The 20,579-nt window shown below is 41.2% G+C and overlaps 1 protein-coding gene across 7 annotated transcripts in view; it reads left to right on the top strand.

Moving 5' to 3' along the window:
• Positions 1-19,922, top strand: part of LOC117493308 (caskin-2-like) — a 75,584-nt gene extending 55,662 nt beyond the window's left edge. For 2 of the 7 annotated variants that reach the window (XM_034143807.1, XM_034143813.1), the window contains 13 exons: positions 204-298; positions 1,498-1,654; positions 3,509-3,682; positions 5,432-5,506; positions 8,147-8,283; positions 9,782-9,842; positions 10,363-10,460; positions 13,425-13,535; positions 13,631-13,732; positions 14,190-14,328; positions 14,455-16,104; positions 16,906-17,203; positions 17,719-19,922. In XM_034143807.1, the coding sequence (XP_033999698.1) occupies positions 204-298; positions 1,498-1,654; positions 3,509-3,682; positions 5,432-5,506; positions 8,147-8,283; positions 9,782-9,842; positions 10,363-10,460; positions 13,425-13,535; positions 13,631-13,732; positions 14,190-14,328; positions 14,455-16,104; positions 16,906-17,203; positions 17,719-17,815 (3,194 nt within the window). In that variant the 3' untranslated portion in view covers positions 17,816-19,922. The remainder of the gene's footprint in view (positions 1-203; positions 299-1,497; positions 1,655-3,508; positions 3,683-5,431; positions 5,507-8,146; positions 8,284-9,781; positions 9,843-10,362; positions 10,461-13,424; positions 13,536-13,630; positions 13,733-14,189; positions 14,329-14,454; positions 16,105-16,905; positions 17,204-17,718) is intronic. The other 5 variants (XM_034143809.1, XM_034143808.1, XM_034143810.1 and 2 more) reach the window with 5 other exon arrangements.
• Positions 19,923-20,579: the final 657 nt, after the last annotated feature.

Genomic DNA, 20,579 nt, shown 5'->3' with positions numbered 1-20,579 from the left:
CTGACCCCCAAAATCCTTTATTATTATCTAGTTTTTTAAATATACACAAAATCAGCCATACCGTTTGAAATAATAAAAAAGACATGAAAAACAAAAAGTGAAAAAGCATACAAACCTCAAAGGATAACACAATTTTATTAAAGTACATCAACTGTTACCATCCATAAGTGATGATTTTTTTAAATGTTTTGTTTCCTGTTCAGATGCGACGGGCGTCCTGCAGGTCCGAGCGCTGAAGGATTTCTGGAACCTCCACGACCCGACGGCTCTCAACATCCGCGCCGGGGACGTCATCACGGTGAGATTCAGTCTGCAGAGGAAACCGCTCAAGAGTTTTACTGCCACTTTTCGTCATTGTAGATGACTTTTAGTCACCGTTAGTCAAAATGTGTGTCAGCTATTGAGAACTGTCCTGTGTCTTATGTTCTCTTTTAGTCATCATATCATCTTGAACATCTCAGCCAATCAGGTTAAGCCGTGTTTTTTCTCACAAGAAAATGTGTAAGGTGTAATGACACCTGGAAAAAAAGCTTGTTGACGAAATCAACACTGAGTCATGACTACATCTCAACATTTCAATGGAAACTAAGTACTAAAGTAGTGTACTTTAGAACAAATTTGAGATACTTGTAATACACTATTTTATACTACTTTAAACTTATACTCCCCACATCTTAGAGGACATTTCTATTTGAAAAATGTACAAAACTTTCAAAAATAAAATGCCAGTCTGCAATTTTAACCTTTATTGTGGGAACAAGTCAGCTCTGAGGCAGGCGGAGACAAGTCCACGCACGCACGCATACACACACACACACACACACACACACACACACACACACACACACACACACACACACACACACACACACACACACACACACACACACACACACACACACACACACACACACACAGTCCTTGAACTCTGTCCTATATTTGATTCGTCACACTTGAGTCAGAGTTTCCTGACTCACATTAGTTTGTGATGAAATGTGTATTTTCCTGAAAAAAATCTAGATTTTTGAATAAAAGAGAATTACAAATAATAGTCAAAACATGTACAATATATGTTAATCTAAATGCAAGCTCTATAGAAAAGAAATACAACAATATTACTATAAAATAATTACTAATATATCCTAAAAAAAATGAGATACCCCACTCGTGAATGTCAGGGAAACAGTGGTTGCTAACAAGTGACCAACAAATGCTAATTAACGTCATCACGCTAAACCTTAGCCACCTTCAGCTTAGCAGTGTTGGCGTGAAGTCATGTGATTTATGTTTCAAAAGTGGGGTTAATATCTGGATATTAGCTTGTTCAATAAAACATGTAAATATCATAAACGTTTGTTTGCCAGAGTGCCATATTCTGCAATAATCCCAAATCCAACCTGAAAAATGCCTTTGGCTCTTTGTGGAGGGAACCAGGGAGATGCTAATTTATTGTGTGGAGATGGGAAGAATGCTAATATTTACTTATTCACAAACCAGGCACCTGAGGCCCCTTTTGACCCGTCTCGTCCCCTGCAGGTGTTGGAGCAGCACGTGGACGGACGCTGGAAGGGCCACATCCACGACACCCAGAGAGGGACGGACCGCGTGGGCTTCTTCCCCCCCTCCATCGTGGAGGTCATCAGCAGGAGAAACGGTCAGTCTCACAGACAGGACCTCCAAAATTAGACTGACACTCAAAAGAAATGAATTCCCACTGAAGACTGTACAAATATATGGCTATCAGAAATGTCCTTAAACAGCTGCTGCTTTGTATGGAAGCACATTTTGGCCAAAATAATAACTTTGTATCTCAAAATCATGACTTAGTATGTCAAAGTAATTATTCAGGTTCTCAAAATAGCGACCTAGTGTCTCAAAATAACGATTTAAATGATCAAAATGTTGTCTTATTATCTCAAGATAATGACTTAGTAACTTGAAAGATTATGAAGTTTTTGTTAAGGAATTAATCTAAAAATATTGACTTAGTATCTCAAAATAAAATAAATTAAAACAATGACTTTAAATAAGGTTTTGAATACTTTGTGTACTAGGCGCCCCCCCTATACATATTCATCCATTCTACGATCAGTGTTTTTTGTATTTATTTCCACCTCACTTCAGCCTTATAGCAATTTATTAGAGCTGCAACAGTTGGCAAGTAAATGTTTTTGCGAAATTGTCTTTAAGGCTTTCAGGCACTCAAATATGAGGATTTTCTACGGAGCCCTGGAGGGTTCATAGAGAGAGAAAATAAATAAAACGAGGCCACGTTTTATTCATTTGTGCGCACGATATACGTATCTCGTGCGAACAAGATACTTTCTTATGGTTAGACACATCGAACTGCCCGATTATTACGCCATATTATTAGTTAGTGTGTGTGCATGCGCGCGGCTAAAACGTAGCAGCCTCGATCTCTATTCAGCTGTTCTAATGAAGGTAAACACAGTGAAGGCGCTGCGTAAAAGACAGCTCTCTGTGCGCAGATAGCTGACACTGTGAGAGTCACGGACATGAATTCATAGATCAAGGCAGACTGGTTTACAGACTCTCCTGTTTTGCGAATCCGGTGCTTAAACAAATAGCTCTACACCTCTGGCCGAAATGTCCCTAAAATGAAGTCCGAGTTTGAAATATATCTCAAATAATGTATGCACTGCCATTTCCCCACATAAACATAACAGTCTGCAATGAAACGGTTGTCTCCTGTGTGCTCCACTTCCTACTTGGCGCACTGGTAACTTTTTCATGCGAACGAGAAAGCATATCGTGCGCACAAATTAATAAAACGTGGCCTCGTTTTATTTATTTTTTCTCTCTATGAACCCTCCAGGGCTCCGTCATTTGCTGCTTTTCTTAATTTGATATTATTTTAAAATGATAATCTTAGTGTTTCCGACTGACAAAACAAGACGTTTAAAGACCTCACATTGGTCTTTAAGAAACTGGGTTGGAAATGTTTGACTTTTTCTGACATTTTATAAGCCAAACAATGTATTGTAAATGGGAAAAATTGGTAGCATAAATACTATAACAAATACGAACAGTATATCTGAGTTAAGGTGAAAGGTCTATGGAAGATAATTAAAATACCACCAATAAAAAAATTACTATAAAATGTCTAAAATATATTTTATGAATTCAAATGAAAGTTTTAGATAAGAACATACAAATTAAAATATGAAAAGATACTAAACAGCAGGAGCTCTAATTTATGCATTTTAAACACATTACACATATGAGACCTTTATCACCTCATATAGGATGCGCTGTAGATCTAAAGCCATTTTCCGTTAGAAACTAATCTGCCTGCTTCCAGAACCATCCCATGCTTCCTCCTCCTCCTCCTCCTCCTCCTCCTCCTCCTCCTCCTCCTACTCCTCCCCCCTTCCCCCTGCATCCCTCCATCTCCCTTCATTCCACATAATGACTGACCACCACCTCTAACCATCAGCTTGATAACCCCCCCTCCTCCCTCCCTGGTCCTCCCTGTCTCGCCCTGTAGGGGGCACCCTGTCCCGGCACGCCTCTCTGCCCACCACCCGCCAGCAGCAGCTCTCCAGAGCCCCCCTCTCCTCCAGCCTCAGCTCCGCCCCTCAGACCGACGACTCCTACACCCTGTACGCACCCCCTACCCACGTGGTGCTGCCGCTAGCCAACGGCCTCACTACCAACACAGGTATACACTCACTCAGGACTCACTGGTCAAACTGTGGACTGTTTAAAGGGTCCCGTGTTCTTGCTTATCCAGAATCTTACATGCCCCTTTTAATGGGACATTTTGGATGTCTTAAAGTGGGGTTTAATTACTTCTCCATAGTCAGTGTATTAACAATTAACAGGAACTAGCTCAAAGTTCACTCTTCAAAGATTCAAATGAACTAATTCACTTTCATAATTCACTATTTTTTTCCCCCCCAAAAAGTATGTGTTAAATGTTTTAGTTTATTTAAATAAGCCATTCCGAGCTATTCTTTATCAGTAGAACCTCGTCCTCCTAGACATCCAGCCACGATGATTTCCTCTGCCCACTTCCTAACCTTATCATTTATTGCATACTATACAATCACAGGCAGAGATTACAAGAAAAGGGAGTTTAGGTTTTACCACTCAAAACAATGTGTTTTATTATGCAGACATTAGAGAACAGGTGCAAGCTGTACTCTATTCAGGATTATAATGTGTCCTTGCTTATCCAGGATCTGTGATGCACCTTTAAAGGAATCATTTGGATGTGTTTAAGTGAGATTGTATGAGGAACTTCTGCATCTACATATTAAATATAGTAGATTACATTTGTAGAAACCGACAGGAGTACCAGCAACACATAAAGTTCACACAAATTCAAATGAGCTAGTTAACTTTCAATGTTTGCTATTGAGCATCTTGAGGCTTATCCGTTTCAATAGCCATCCATCCCCCAAAGATGGCTTTTTCTCTCCCCACTTCCTGAGCTAAATACATGAATCTACACCACTTATAATCATAGACAGAGTGTGTCAGTGTATAACCTACAGTAGATGTTGTTTTTAGATTCAGACAGGAGTAGCAGCAAAGAGCTATGCAATGAACTGCTGCGGACGTTTTTGCATTTTAGTGAATTGGAAAAAACAGTAATTTCACCTCCCAGACGATGGGGGTTGGTCTACTTCTGCCTCGATAAGTTAGTTTGATTGTTTTGTGTGATTTTGAGTAATCCTAAGGCATAGAACCATTTATCTGTTCATCTTTTCGAATTAAAGTCTAAATCGGATTCAAATGCATTTTGGAACCAACTTGGAAAAGGTGGCACCCCTAACTTAAAAACATATTGACTGATTTATTGATTACATTTTGAGTAATTGAGGATTTGTCCGACTTCCCCTCATAACTAAGCTTAAAATGTGCCTAACCCTAACCCTGATACATTTGTTGTTCTCACCAAGCTTCTGGATCTAAACATTTCACAAATATGCCTGGATGAATTTGGTGCAATTTTTCTGTAAACCTGAATGTTTCTAAAAAACTATTCAAAAATGAAGAGGAAGTCCTGCACTTTTTCACATCCAGCACCAAGTGTTTTCCCTTACTTACCTTCTAGAAGCACCCTGTAATGAAATAAGCAGAAATATACTTAGTTATGAGATTTAAGCTGTTTAGGCTTCTTCAAATAAAAAATGTTTGCATTGCCGATAATCAACGTGATTACTTTATATTGAAAGGAAACCACATTTTGATTCGACTTACTATGAGATAATTGATCAGTGTGTGTGCTTCGATCCCTAACCCGGATTCAAACCCGAAGTATCTTCACTAATCTGCATGAAGAAGAAATCTTTCTTTTTCATTTCTGCTGTAAGAGTCCCAAAACAAAGACCCGGTAGATGCTAATCTTCAGTCAGCCCCCCCACGACAGAACGCAGTCCATCAGAGTCTTTGTGTCCGATAGGTTTGTCTCCGGGCCGCCTTTCTCAGTCTGGGTGTTATTTCGAGGACATCTGGGTCCTCAGAGACTCGTGTCATGGTAAGAGCCCCCGAAACGATAGCTTCCCCCCCCCCTGGCTGTTCTGAAGCTGCCTCGCTGCCCCGCTCCACGCTCTGCATCTGGACCCCACACACCGAGACATTTGAAACAACTATGATCTACAAAATGTGACCAATCTGGCCTCAAGTCACTTCACGTCACGTCTCTTTACATTATCTCCTGACACCTCATGTTGCTTTACATTATCATGATCATTACTTTACTTTACAATATCTCATGTCACTAAAGATGACTTATTTCCCCCCACGTCACTTTACATGACCTTACTTCGCATGTAGTTAAAGGTCCCATGTCATGCTTTTCTGGTTATTACCCGTCCCCTTGTGTGTTGTGTAGGTTTTTATGCATGTTAACGGTCTGCAGAGTCACAAACCCTCAAAGTACACCCTGTGGTGAGTAAAACTCTAACACAGAAAAGCCCCAGAACGCCTCGTTGGGGATTTCTCTTTTTCCATTGTTTACTTCTTGGGTATAGTGACGTATTTCGGGTATAGTGACGTAACGTAACGTAACGGCTCCGCAGATTGGTCCAAATAGACCAATCCGCGGAGCCGTTACGTTACGTCCGCGGAGCCGTTACGTTTGGACCAATCTGCGGACTTCCTCACACACACACACTCGGCGGGACGTTGCGAGGTTCGCTGCTGCGAGGAGCGGGACACTGTGAGCTGGCTCACTGGTGTGGGGTCGGCGAGACACCGCGGAACTCAGCCTGGGCACACACACAAACACCCAGCCAGGCTGCGGGTGTGTGTGTGCCCAGGCTGAGTTCCGCGGTGTCTCGCTGTCTCGCAGACGGCCACTGGGCTCACAGGGAGGGGGGGGGGGCAGGATCTCCAACACGCCGTTTAGGACAGAGAGTGAATACACATACTATACAGAGATGCTGTATGAGAAACCAATGTGAGTTTGGAAAATTGCACAATATAAATCTATTCTAGTAGACCTCAACAATGGAATTATGATCAGTAGAAATAGCCATGACATGGGACCTTTAATACATTATCTCATTTTATTATCACATTTTCTTACCACGCTTCAAATGACTTAATGTTGCTTTACATTATATCACATCACTTTGCATGATTCTGTACACCCCCAATGTCCCTTCACCTTATGTAGTGTACTATTTCATGTTATCTCATGTCATTTCACATAATCTCAAGTTGCTCCATGTCACTAGATATCTCTTCCCATTATCTCATGTCACTTCCCATTATATCGTATTGTTTCACATTATCTCATTTCACTTTTTTTTGCTTCACTATAACACACGTAGCTTCACATTATCTTCCATTGCTTCACATAATCTCTCATTTGCTTCACATGATCCAATTTTGCTTCACAATATCTCACATCTCTTCATATAATCTCGTGTCATTTGACATTAAATCATGTAACTTTGAATGAAGTCGTACTGTTTCACATTATCTCGTGTCACTATACATTATCACACAGTCTTTTACATCTCACGTCGCTTCACATTTTCTGACATCGACTCACAGTATCTCAAGTCTATTCACATTATCCCACATAGCTTCACATTTCCTCACATTTCCCTTAACCTCCTGTTTTTTCACATTCAATCAGATCCCCTCACAACACTGAAGCAGTGTACAATGATTTCCTGATGTTGCGGCACGACGTGCCATTTTGCCTTGTTTCATCTCACGTAGTCTCTTGTCACATCATGGACACATGCTAGAATGTATCTCCTGAACATCATTATTGTCAAGTGCTTTATGAAACCTCTAGCAAGACCTGTTGACAACCCTCCTAACCTTAACTATTTGATGTAATTGAGTAACCCTTATCTTCATGCAAGGGTTTCGGAAGTCAAGGATCCAATATAAACACTACTTTTGGTGGCACATTCTATCATTGACCTTCCTTATGGGCTAAATTAAACACAAACTCCCTGAAGGTGAGGGTTTTAACACAAACACTACCGTGTGCTTGGTGTGTCGGGTCCAAACACTCTGAATGATTCAATGCTTCATGCTAAACCTGCCGTCAGTGCGTCTGCTACCAGTAATCCCTGTTGTTGTATTAACTGGTGCCACAGGGGGGTGCCACTTAGCATTTCATCTAAACCCTCACATCGCAAAATGTTGAGAGCTCAGTAAGTGGCGAGGAAAGTAGAATCTGCTATGAGTTATTATCCATTATTAACGATGAATTATATTATTGTGCGTGTTCACCGAAGCAACTGCAACAAATGCTGACCCCTTCACATGTTCAGCATTCTACACTCCACTTTGAACCACTATGAGTTCAACTTCCGGGTATTTAAAGTGCACTTTCACATACTTGTATCTGTGAAAGCACTCAAATGATCAAGGGTAAGGTCTCATGGTGGACACTGGAAGGGAAGGGACTTCACGTCTGTTTTTAATAATAATAATGTCCTGTCTTTAAAGCGTTACTACACATGAATGGACTCGTGCCTGCAGCTGTGCTCCCCTGCTCAGCTTTTAGACCAGAAACTTGCATTTGCCCGGCACCCCCCTCCTCGCTCCTTTTCCCCCTGCAGGCTTTTGACCCCGGCGAAGAGCTTCTGCTGCTCCCCCCCCACTCCCTTCTGGACATCAGGACTTTATTTTGTGTTTTGTTTTGCAGCTGGAGACAGGAACAGCGTCGGGAGCACCGGCAGTGTGGGCAGCACCCGGAGTGCCGGCAGCGGACAGAGCACGGAGAGCACCAACGCTCCAAACGGACTGCAGCACAACGCCGTTCATCACGACAACACCCACAAGGTACTAGCATAGATGACGTGCGACATTCCGGCAATTTCTTTTCTACAAGTGAGGAAAAATATATTCCCAGAAGCCTTGACGATCAGATCATCATAAGAGCGTATGTCATGCAAGAAAGCCACAGTAAGAGAAGTGCAGGAAAGAGTCCTAAACCCGAGAAGTTGGTTAGCAATCTAGCCCTTCCTGTTCCCTCACCTTAAAGTCAATGGTTTTTTTTATCAGATTTTGTTTAGAAGCACAACAAAGATGGGTAAAGGATGATTTTAAAACAGTTAGTTACTGTAATACAAATATAAATAATAAAGACATTGTTTTAATTAAAGGGTTTCTATCATTCTATCCTGCACTTTTGTATGAATAATTCTGCATATCTTACTATATACACAGACACATAGTTTAGTAAAGATTGTAACACAACAGCATTTGCACTGCAAAATGTTTCAAGGATAGAACCTGAGATAAAACGTTGCTAGAAGACAAAGAAAGTTGGAAAAAACAAAGTTTTGGAAAAGTCATGGAAATGTAACTAAAGCTATTTTGCTGGTGAGAGATTTTTACAATCACGCCCTAGTCTAGTCTACAGTGGCTTTAGCCTGTAGGAGCTAGTAAGCCTACTATTTGATTTGATATAATATAATAAACCATTTTCAGTGGTACCGCTGAGAAAGAGTAATTTTTTTGGTCATGGAAAATTAGGTAAAGGTCATTGGTTCAAGGTTCAAGGTTCAAGGTTCTTTATTTTCAATCTGACATAGCTACAGAGTAATTATGCAGTTGAAAATCTTATGTCACAGGCTTCTCCAACATGCAACATAATAACATAACATAATAACAATAAGAGCAAGAGCAATACAAAAATAATAATAGTTATAAAAATGAAATAAAGTTATGATGTGGAATAGTGCAGTATGAGTCTATATACAAGTTATTGGAATGATATATATATTAGGTATTAGATACATACTACTGAGTAGCAGTTGAATGTTTGAAGTTGGAAAAGTGTATGAACCCTGATGTGTTTATATTGCAAGCAAATAAGATCAAAAAAACTAAAAGTGTACGTATTTGAAATATCACAATATATTTGACCAAATTCATTGATATGGATATAGAGATAATAGTGTACGGTTTACTTTTGGTGCTTTCATTAAAAAATGTGATTTGTGATGAACAATAATCAGCAATGTGAATACAATGACTTAGATTGTAGGGTATGGGGTAAGTTGCCTCCAACAATGTGACATCAAATAGACAATAGACATAACCGCGTATGTCAAATGCAGGAATAAGAAAATATATATATGTGATAAAACAGAATGTGAAATGAAATACTGCACAGTAGAATGAAGTCCTTTATATTATATAAAACAAATATGTTGACTCGAAACAGATAAATAAGACTAGCTTAGTGGCCTGTTTTACTCATCATATTATCACATTATTAAAGTTTCTGTTTCTTGTAGAAGGTGAATTGTTCTTGTTATTTTGTTGTGTGCAGCCGGCGCCCCCTGCTGTGGACTCTGGACTCTCAGACGGCAGCAAACAGCCAGATCAGTCAGGTGTGTTTCAACAGTCCTGCCCTGAACCCAGGATAGTGTTTCTGTTACTGAGGAGCTCCTGCTTACTCATTTCAGATGTTCTTTCCATTTCACATACTTGTTCTATGACATGTTTTTGAACAGGAATTAAGAATAAAAAGGGGGTTATCATATACATTTTAGAATTGTATCAGCCCCTTTCTCTCTTGAAAGGTTTACCATCACATTTATATTTAGTGGGAAGACTTTTCATGCATATGATCATTTTCAGAATTACGTCATATTTTTAACCCAGGTATTAATGTTATTGGTTGTGGCTCATCTGTTTTAAGTTTATTTTGTGATATAACCTCTCAATACTCCTTGTAAGGTAATACAACATTTGCAAAAGTAAAAAAATGCATTAATAACAAACTATTTAAAGCCTTTTCTGTTTTGTTTTTGTCACATTGGGGTCCAATATTCAAACCATTTATTTGTCAACATCTGTTACGAATTTGTTGAATTCTTGTGACATTTTGCGGTCTCTCCATGGCTGCAGGTGGGACCCCTCGCAGGCAGACGGTGACGGTGCAGAGACCGGCGGAGCAGGGCTTCACGCAGCAGTTCATCCGCCCTCAGCAGCTGCTGGAGGGGAAGGTACGGACACATTAATCATCTCAAAGATTCAAAGGCTTTAATGTCATATGCACACAAGCTAGAGTCAAGAAATGGAAATGAAAATCTTAAGTCCCGAGCTCCTGCAACACGGCAACATAGTTATATAGGACATAAAACAAATTAAAAAAATAAGAATTGAATAAAAATAGTGCAAGCAGAAACAGAGTAGAATACAATAGTGCAGATTATGTTGCAGCCCAATGTGCAAGTAATGCAGATGAAGTAAACTATATACATGTCAGGAAATAAATAAATACAACAAGCTGAATAATGCAGAGAATGTTGAAAGTGACCAAGTAAATGCAGGAGTCTATATACATGTAAATAGAATAAGATATATACAAGAACAGAACAGAACGTTTAATATTGTACAGTCAAATCAAATGAAATACTGTTTATTACAGTGAGAACTATTTTGATGAATACATTGTCAGATGCAAACAGATGAATGCTTTAGGTAATGGAGGCACTTAAAGGTCCCATGTCATGCTGTTCCAGTTATTACCCGTCCCCTTGTGTGTTATGAAGGTGTTTCTGCATGTAAACGGTCTGCAGAGTCACAAACCCTCAAAGTACACCATGTAGGGAGTAAAACTCTAACACAGAAAAGACCTGTCTATGCTGCCCCAGAACGCCTCGTTGGAGATTTCTCTTTTTCCATTGTTTTCTTCCTGAGTATAGTGACGTAAGGGTCACAGTGACGTAAGGCTGAGTTCAGGCTGAGTTTCGCGCAGTGTTCGAATTACCCATTTGCTTTCGGGGGAGCCCTATTTTTCAGTGCACATCCTGCTACTAAAGACCTCTCCCTCGGTGTGGAGCTGTCAAACTCGACCCTAACGCCGCTTACAGCCGGCCAACTAAAAGTTGTTCCGTTCACGTTGTCATTTTTAGACTCCTTCGCTTCTTTGCTTGTGAATCCAAAAGCTGCGAGGCTTGGCTGTTTTCGTTTCGCCATATTTTTGATTACAAAGCCAGAGTTAAAAAAATATCAATATGAACATTTAAAATACCGCGCCGGCATCGCCACCGTAACCATAGCAACGTAAGAAGCGTAAAGAATGCAGCGCCGCCACGTACAGATGGCAACACCCAGAAATATTCACAAATATTAAACACATATTCAGAAACTGTAATGAACAATAACTATTATTTATTTCAAGAACTTTTATTTACAGAAACTCAACATTTCTAATCTGTGTGACACAAATATGCATGATTTTTTTGGGCTCCCCCTATTTATCTCAAAGTCGGCCTTCAGGGGAGCTCCCCCCCTCTTTAGGGGAGCCAAGCTCCCCCTGGCTCCCCCCCATTTCGAACAGTGGTTTTGCTGTGTCTCGCTGTCTCGCAGACCCCACGCAGCAACCAGGAAATGACACCAGTAACCCAGCTCACACTGTCCGCTCCTCACAGCAGCGAGCCGCGCAACGTCCCGCCAACACGGCACCCAGACCCCACGCAGCATTCTCATCTGTTTGTCATTACTGGTGTCATTTCCTGGTTGCTAACAAACGCCATTGTAACACATAATCACTGATGTTCCGCTGTAATGGTGGTGGACTCATCAGAACAGAGTGGGCGAGCTGACCAATCAGAGCACAGTGGGCTCACAGGAAGGGGGGGGGGCAGGAGCTCCAACAAGCCGTGTAGGACAGAGAGTGAATACACATACTACACAGAGATGCTGTATGAGAAACCAATGTGAGTTTGGAACATTGAACAATGTAAATCTATTCTAGTAGACCTCAACAATGGAATTATGATCAGTAGAAATGGCCATGACATGGGACCTTTAACAGAGCTCAGGTGTTAAGTAGTCTTATGGTCTGCCTGTGGGATGAAACTGTGCCTGAGTCTGGGGGTTTTAGTCCGGATGCTGCGGTACCGCCTGCCAGACGGTGGCAGGCAGAACAGTTTGTTGCTGGGGTGTGTTAATAATAATTTTCTGTTGACTCAAATTAGAACTGGGATGCAAATAAAAGTTGTTGTCAAAATTGTACATTTGTGACTTCAAGAAAACATTTGTAGGGGTTGTATGGGTTTTTCGTACAAATGTATTTATTTTTCATCTCATTTTTGTGTCTAAATGTATGAATTTATACTCAGTTTTTTCTTGTAAATGTATGATTTCAATCTAAGAGAATTTCATTTTTATTTCTTGCAAATATATGACTTTATAATCTCAGAATGTTTTTTTCTATAAATGTACCACTTAAAGGTGGGGTAGGTAAGTTTGAGAAACCGGCTCGAGATCGCTAGAATTTGAAAATACACAACCGGAGAAAATCTGCCACTTCCTTACAGAGCCCCTCCTCCAACACACACGAACGCGCACATGACCAATGAGGGCACGAGATAAGTTTGTGCACAGATGGAAGGCTGACAGGCAGGTAGGCCATCCAGTTATTTTAGCCGGGCCGGCTAAAATGATTGGTCGTGCTTTTTACAGTACTACTGCTTCCACAGATGACCTTTTTTTATGGATTTTTTGTCAAAGCACTTAAGATATTGATTGCTATCGGGATGTTAAGAGCATTCCATGGAATATAACAAAAAGTGTATCTCGAGCCGGTTTCTCAAACTTACCTACCCCACCTTTAAAATATCCTTGTTTATTTCCTGTTAATTAGCAAAAAAAATCTTTAGTCAGAGTTGATTGAAGATCATTTATGTTGATGTTTTTCTCGCACAATTTATGACATTATATTCTCAAATATTAGAGTGTTCTTCTTGTAGATTTAACCCTATTAAATACTTTATACTCAGAGAATTACCACTTGTTTTGAAATACATTTACTTTCAGATCTGTTTTTTGGATTTCTTTTCCCTTCCATGTCTTCCATTACATTTGTCTTTTCCATCATAGACTTAAGAGATGGTTATAAAACAGATAATAAACTGTTTCCCCCCCCTCATCAGTGTGTTTGTCCCCTGTGTGTGTTGCAGGATGCAGAGGCCATCTATCAGTGGCTGAGTGACTTCCAGCTGGAGCAGTACATCGGGAACTTCATCAATAACGGTTATGATGTTCCCACCATCAGCAGGATGACTCCGGAGGTGAATAAGGACGCTCTCTGGTGCTTCACAGTATAATAGGACCTGGTTAGCTGTGCAGCCTTCATCAGATGTCCTTTGTGTTGTTTTGTCCTCAGGACCTGACCGCCATCGGAGTGACCAAACCCGGACACCGCAAGAAAATCTCCATCGAGATCAACAACCTGAACATCCCCGAGTGGCTGCCGGAGTACATCCCAGTAAGAAACAAACAGCTTCCTGCTGCGTGACTTCCTCACCTTGTGACTGTATACTATGTATTATTAATGTTATAATGCTACTAAAGATCATTTTGAGGTACTTGTACTTTACATGAGTATTTTCATTTGATGCTACTTTGTACTTCTACTCCACTTCATTTATCTGGCAGCTTTAGTTACTTTACAAATTCAGTTTATTAGTGATACAAAATATAAATCGACTTATAAATAAACTTTGACATATAATTGTAGGTTAAGTAATTCAGCAACAGCAAATTAAGTCATTCAAATAAGCTCCACCTGTAATACATACCCATTCATATAATATATATGATTCTGAAATGGGATATTACCCTTAAGTCATTTTACAATTTAAATGTGCTACTTTAACTTTATTTTAAATGTTGTGTATACTGGTGTGTTCCTGATGCTGATACTGATGTGTTGCTCCTCTCAGTCGGACCTGGGTGAGTGGCTCAGTGCCATCGGCCTCCCCCAGTACCAAAGGAAGCTCTCTGAAAACGGCTACGACTCCATCAGCATCGTCAAAGACCTCACATGGGAGGATCTGCAGGAGATCGGCATCACCAAACTGGGTGAGGACACTTTTTATTCTGTCATGAACTCAATAGAGTATCTTTTGAGGTCTTATGGTCAGCAACGTGTGGTTGCTGAAAACAGTGTTTTCTTACTTTAATATGATGGTTGTATTTTCCCTCCAGGCCACCAAAAGAAACTGATGCTGGCGGTGAAGAAGCTGTGTGACATCTACCGAGCAATCCTCCAGGCGGAATCAGGCCAAGGCACGCTGCGTCGTAAAGGCCCCGGAGCCCTCCACCTGGTGGCCATCGAGCCGCCCGACTCTGCGGGGGAGTCTCCTCGCACCCCCAAGATGCTTACCTTCCAGGACAGCGAGCTGAGCGCCGAGCTGCAGAGCGCCATGTCCAGCCACTACGGAGGCTGCGAGGAAGGCCTGGCCTTCAAGAACGCAGTGGGGATGTCCCAGAGCCAGGAGAGCATGGACGCCCGGTCCAGAGGCTCCGGGCGCTCCCAGGAGCCCCCCACCGCCTCCATCAACCCCCACAGCTGGTCGCAGGAGAGCCTGGAGGGCAGCCCGGCCAGGGAGAGGAACCTCCCCGAGGGCTGGGACCAGCGGCCCCTGCAGCAGCAGACGCTGCCCAAGCAGGTTCCTCTGGGCACGGCCACCGTGTTCAAGTACCCGGCAATTCCAGCCAAGCCTAAACTGCCTGGGTCCCCTCGGGGCCCCTCCCCTCACGGCTCCCCAGCGCTGAAGGGTTTCAGCTACTTGCATTCTCACTGTGGCTCCACAGACTTGAGCTCGAGGCAGGAGAACTACAGCATGACATTGACACCCCCTAAAAAACGCGCCCAAACCCGCTACGCTCTGTCTGATGGGGAGCCAGACGAGGACGAGTACGAGCCGTCGAGTCGCTGTAGAAACCTGTCGTCCTACGCCACCTTGACCCGCAAACCGGGTCGCAGCCATCTGGCTCGATTGCAGTCGAGTCCAGAGAAGAACGGCAACGTGGGACGCAGCCAGTCCTTTGCGGTGCGTGCCCGTAAAAAAGGTCCCCCTCCTCCGCCTCCGAAGAGACTGAGCTCAGTGAGCAGCACCAACAGCGACGAGCTCAGCGACAGCAGCACCACGTCCTCTGTTGGCGGGGGGGTAACGGACAGCCCGGTGAGCGTGAGGAGCATCGCAGCCTCTCTGGAGGGCAGGACGGAGGGGAAAACCCCCAGCTCAGAGGAGGCTTCCCCTTCACACAGCGCTGCAGGGCAGGAGGCTGCGGGGGTGAGGAGGAGGGTGCAGAGCGAGTGTATTCCATCTCAGACCCACAGCGTCCCGGTGCCGGATGGGGGGGTGAAGTCTGACACGGAGGAGGAAGACTCAAAAGGCTGCAGGCTGGAGGGCTCCTCCTCCCCTCAGAACAGCTCCAGTGAGTGTATCCCCTTCGCAGAGGAGGGTAACTTGACTATCAAACAGAGACCTAAAGCCCCCGCTCCCCCCCGAGCTGAGGCGGTGCTGGAGCCCCCAGAGGCACAAGCAGCCAAGGACTCAGAGCTGCCAGAGTTTAACCTGAAGGAGTCGGACACGGTGAAGCGCCGGCACAAGCCAAAAGACAAGGAGCAAGGAGAAGGCTCCCCCAGCAGAGAGAGGCTGGATTCAGAGTCCTGCAGCAGCAGGCCCCCCTCCCAGTGCCAGGACCAGGACCAGCTCAGCCTGAGGATCAGTGAGGCCCGGCTGGAGAGGCCTGCCAGCCCGGCAACAGGATCCTCCATCAGACCTCCCCTCTCTCCCAAACCTGCCGTCGCCCCGAAGCCGGTCCGCCACAGTCTGCTGGCCGCACAGGGTAAGAGACAAACTAACCATAGGGATAAAGAATCCAAACCATTCAGTGGAAGGAACGTTCCTCTTGAGTGAAGTCGATTCTCAAGTAAGGACCTCCTGCTCAACTGAACCAAACTCTAAACAAACTCTATCAAACAGAGTCCAGTAAGCTTTTTGAATCCAACTTCATTTGACTTCATGCAGGTTTCATTTTTTCAGATAACAATTTTTTTATAATTCAATGCATCAACATCTCATTATTCCCCATATTTTGGAGGTTACATTTCTTGAATCATGTAAATCCCAACAATGTTTGGCTCTTTATGTTAGACTTGACTTGGGACTTGTTGCTCTTGATGTTGGACTTTTGGATTTCTAACTTTTGACTTTTGATTTAATTTGAGTTTGTTGCTTCTAAATAGATGTATGACTTTACTGCTGTTGATGTTGGGCTTAATTTGGGACTTGTGGAGTAAGACTCAACTTGGTACTTCTTGCACTTGACATTGGACATGATTCGGGACTCCATTTGTCTAGACTTGGGACTTGTAGGTTTGGAGTTAGGACTTGTTGCTCCTAATGTGGGACTTATATGGAACTTGTTTGGTTGGGGTTGATTTGTGACTTGTTGCTCTTGGTGTTAGACTTGAATTTAAACTTTAAGTTCTTGACTTAGACTTTTGTGTGTAGAGGGATTGTTGCTTTTGATTTAGTACTTAATGATCTTGACTTAGGCTCAATTTGTGACTTTATTTCTCTTAATTCTGGACTTGTGTGTGTACTGTTGAACATGTCAGTATTTGACCTGCCGTTGTCTCCTCAGCAGCGGGACTCTCCTCTCAATCTGTGACCATCAGTGTGGTTCAGAGTGTGGCCTTCACCTCTCCGTGCCCCCCCTCTCACGGGTCCCTGGCTCCGTGCTCCCCGGCCCGCCCGGCCCCTCAGAGCCCCTCTCTGGCAGCAGTGAGGCCTCAGGTGTGTGCGGTGGTTCCGGGTCCGGCACCCGACTCGTCCTCTGGGACTGAGGTGGTTCAGCAGAGACTGGATCAGACCAGCACGTCGCTGGCAGCCGCTCTGAAGGCCGTGGAGAGAAAACTGAACCTGGAAGAAAACTCCGAAGGGTAAGAAAGAGTCACTCCTGGGACTGTAAGGAAGGGATGAAGTGCAGCGAGCAGGTCATCATTGCAAAAGGAAACCTGACATATTGATTTCAATATGAACTGATTTAAAGATGATTGTATTGCTTCCACCAAGACAGAGTGTCTGTTGTAGAAGGAATGGTTCAAACTGTGGTGAAAGCACTTATCAATGTTGTCTGCCCTTTAACTTTCAATAACATGAGTTTCTGTAGAAAATATCAAAATAAAGACTTCATATTTCCAAAAGAAGAATTAGTATCTCAAAATAATATGATGACCCCACTCTGTCATCATGCCCAGATGGTTAAGTGGGAAAACCAGAGAACCTCTGGTTTAGCGTAGAGTACGGTTGGTCAAAATAATGTGGCTGCAGGCAGACAACGATGTGATGAATAACGTCATCTGCAGACCCTCGTGGATGCAGATAACATGAATTGGCCTGAAGGGGGCAGTAGAATGTAACGCTTCTTATATTTACATCTATTGTTTCTCACCAGGGGATCCAACCAGGTGAAGTCCGCAGGGACGATCCTGGACGACATCGGCAACATGTTCGACGACCTGGCCGACCAGCTGGACGCCATGTTGGACTGAAGACTTTCATCAAAGCCTCAACCTCAGGAAGTGAAGGAGTGTGGGTAAAAAGAACGTTTGACTCTGAACTACATGCTGAACGCAGTCCGAGGAGAACACCAGCACAGCTGTGCGTCTTTTGACTACGTCCTCCGCTGTGTCTCACACAATCTGGACTCAAGACTTTTGTGTCGTCGTGTTTTTTAACAGAAACTTTAACCAAGCAAAAGTTGGACCAGCGGTACTTCATCAGAAAGTCCGCCGCAAATGATTAAGGTTATTGTTAAACTAATGTTGTTACTCAAATATTTATCATTATGACATAATAGAGAGCTGAAGTCCCTTCTAGACTTTATTTCAAAAAGGTTTAATAGAAAATAAAAATGAACTATGCACGCAAAGGAAAGAAAAAGGTTTATTATTATTATTATTATTATGATAATGGCACATTAACTTAAATATATATACAAATAAAATAGGGGAAAATATCACAAAATAATTATAATAAACCTTGCCAAGGATAAAAAAAATTGACATTAGAACAAAGTTAATAAATAAGTACACAAATACGGAAGAGGATTAGGGTCATCTTTGGTTTGGTTCTGAGTTTTAAAGTCAGAATTCTGAATTATTTCTTTTACTGAAAATCTCAGAATTCTGTATTTGGTCTGGTGGCCTGAATCCTCTTCCTTACACAATTACTTAAAAATAATGGAACAAATCAAATCAATTGAATAATATTTTAAAAGAAACACACGCTTTCTGACTCGTGGAACACTTTGGCTCTCTATCCAACATGTCTGACCATTTCAAATGTTACCTTTTTGTAATATTTAAAAAAAAAACATTTCTTTTATACCAAGTGATCTTAACCGTGTGCGTTCGTCCTCCGTTCGTTTGTGTCGTTCAAACTGAAACCTGTAAAAGTGCTCGACCATGTTCACACAAAGGGAAGCATGTTCAGTGATATACAGACTATTTTTTGATATTCATTATAGCCAAATTAGTATTTAAATTAGAGTTATCTAAATATGTATATTGTACACTAGAGTTATATACAGGAGCAGATATTCAACCAAAGTCTTTGTACATATTTTCCTCAAATATTTTCACAAAAAGATGTTTATGAAGCGATATGTTCACGGTGCAGCCTGCAGCAGCGTCTGGATATTCAGCTCTATCTAAACATGATTCATTTGTGAAAGTGACAGTTAACTGGTGCGCGATCATGTGAATGAATGTGTGTGAATGCCATGCTTTGTGTGTGTTTTTATCTCGAGGCTCAGGAACATCCAGCAATGGAAAAAACTACAATAAATCCAATAAAGAAGAAAATAAATGTTGGCAGAGTCTCTGCAGCCTCCACATTCCTAAAATATGAATTTATTGTCTTCATAACAAACCAGAAACGTCCTGCTGGTGTTGATCTGTGGACGGTTGGATGGAGCAACAAAAGGGAAAAAGAGCAATTCTTTTTACTTTAATCATTTCTTTTCATTTTTCTTAATCATCCTTAGCAATTTCTTAAAGGTATAATACATATCTTCCACATTAAAATAACTAACAACGACTAAACACTTGAATTGTGTACTTCCATTATTCCATTATTTTTTTTTTTTAGATTTGTCATTTTAATAAAGGTAAGTTGTGTTTCATTCGACATATTAGGGCAAAAAATAAATACATTACATTTCAGAGGGGAGAGAGGTCATATCTTGGAAGCGTCCTAGATTCAATTAGTCAATTTAACATTTCAGTGAAAGGAAACTCTCACTTCCGTAATAGAAATTGTCAATTTAATTATTCGTAAAATAAATAACACATTTTCTAAATCTTCAATATATTATTTTGGGGAAAGAAAATATACATTTCCAAGATTGAATCCTGAAATGTAATATTTGGGAGGAAGAATTACACATTTATTTTAAAAAGTAATACCTTATGTGAATTATTTATTATTTTTAAATAGGCTTTTGAACCTGTCACAGCTCTACAGTAGCTTAAATATCAGACTGCATATTATTGGAGGTGTGTGTGTGTGTGGGTATGTGTGTGTGTGTTTTTTTATTTTGATATTCTCTGTCCTCCCTGGCTGTATTATGTTTAACCATTAAATGTCTGATGTTAACCTGCTTGTCTGACTCTTTTTTCTTTATTGACAAAGAATAATGTACAAATGCATATAAACCAGAACAAGAGAAGAACATGGGATCAAGAACACAATATTTGTTTGCTTCACTATATCCAGTTTTGCAAAAATAAACAGATATAAATGAAAAATTAAATGTGAAAAATGTATAAGATTAAAATAATTCTTTTTTATTTTGTGATTCTTCATCTTTATATTTCCACTTTTTTTTTTTACTTATTCATTTATTTATTTATTTTTGCGCGTTTAATTTACATGGGTTTTTGTGGGTTTTTTCTACTTTAAATAAAAAAGGAGTTTTAGTTATTATTTTATTTTTGTATTAGTTTCATCTTTCCATATTGGTTATTTACTTGATTATTTTTTTTAATATATTTCTCTTAATATTTCAACTTTTTATTTATTATTATATTTTTGGAAATCCTCATTTATTGTTTTATTTATTATTATTTTTTTATTTCCACAAGTATTTCTTTACTTATCTATTTGTATGTATTTGTTCCTATCGATATTTCCAAATTTCTTTTTTACACTTTTTGTTGCAGACGGGTTATTAAGTTCAGTTATATTTTGACTCACATTTGCACCATTCAATATAAGTGCATCCCCATAACTGTGCAGGTCCTGTGCATTAAC

Source organism: Trematomus bernacchii, unplaced genomic scaffold (genome assembly GCF_902827165.1).
Source record: "Trematomus bernacchii unplaced genomic scaffold, fTreBer1.1, whole genome shotgun sequence".
Taxonomy (NCBI): Eukaryota; Metazoa; Chordata; class Actinopteri; order Perciformes; family Nototheniidae; genus Trematomus; species Trematomus bernacchii.
This window is presented reverse-complemented; position numbering and strand designations above follow the sequence as displayed.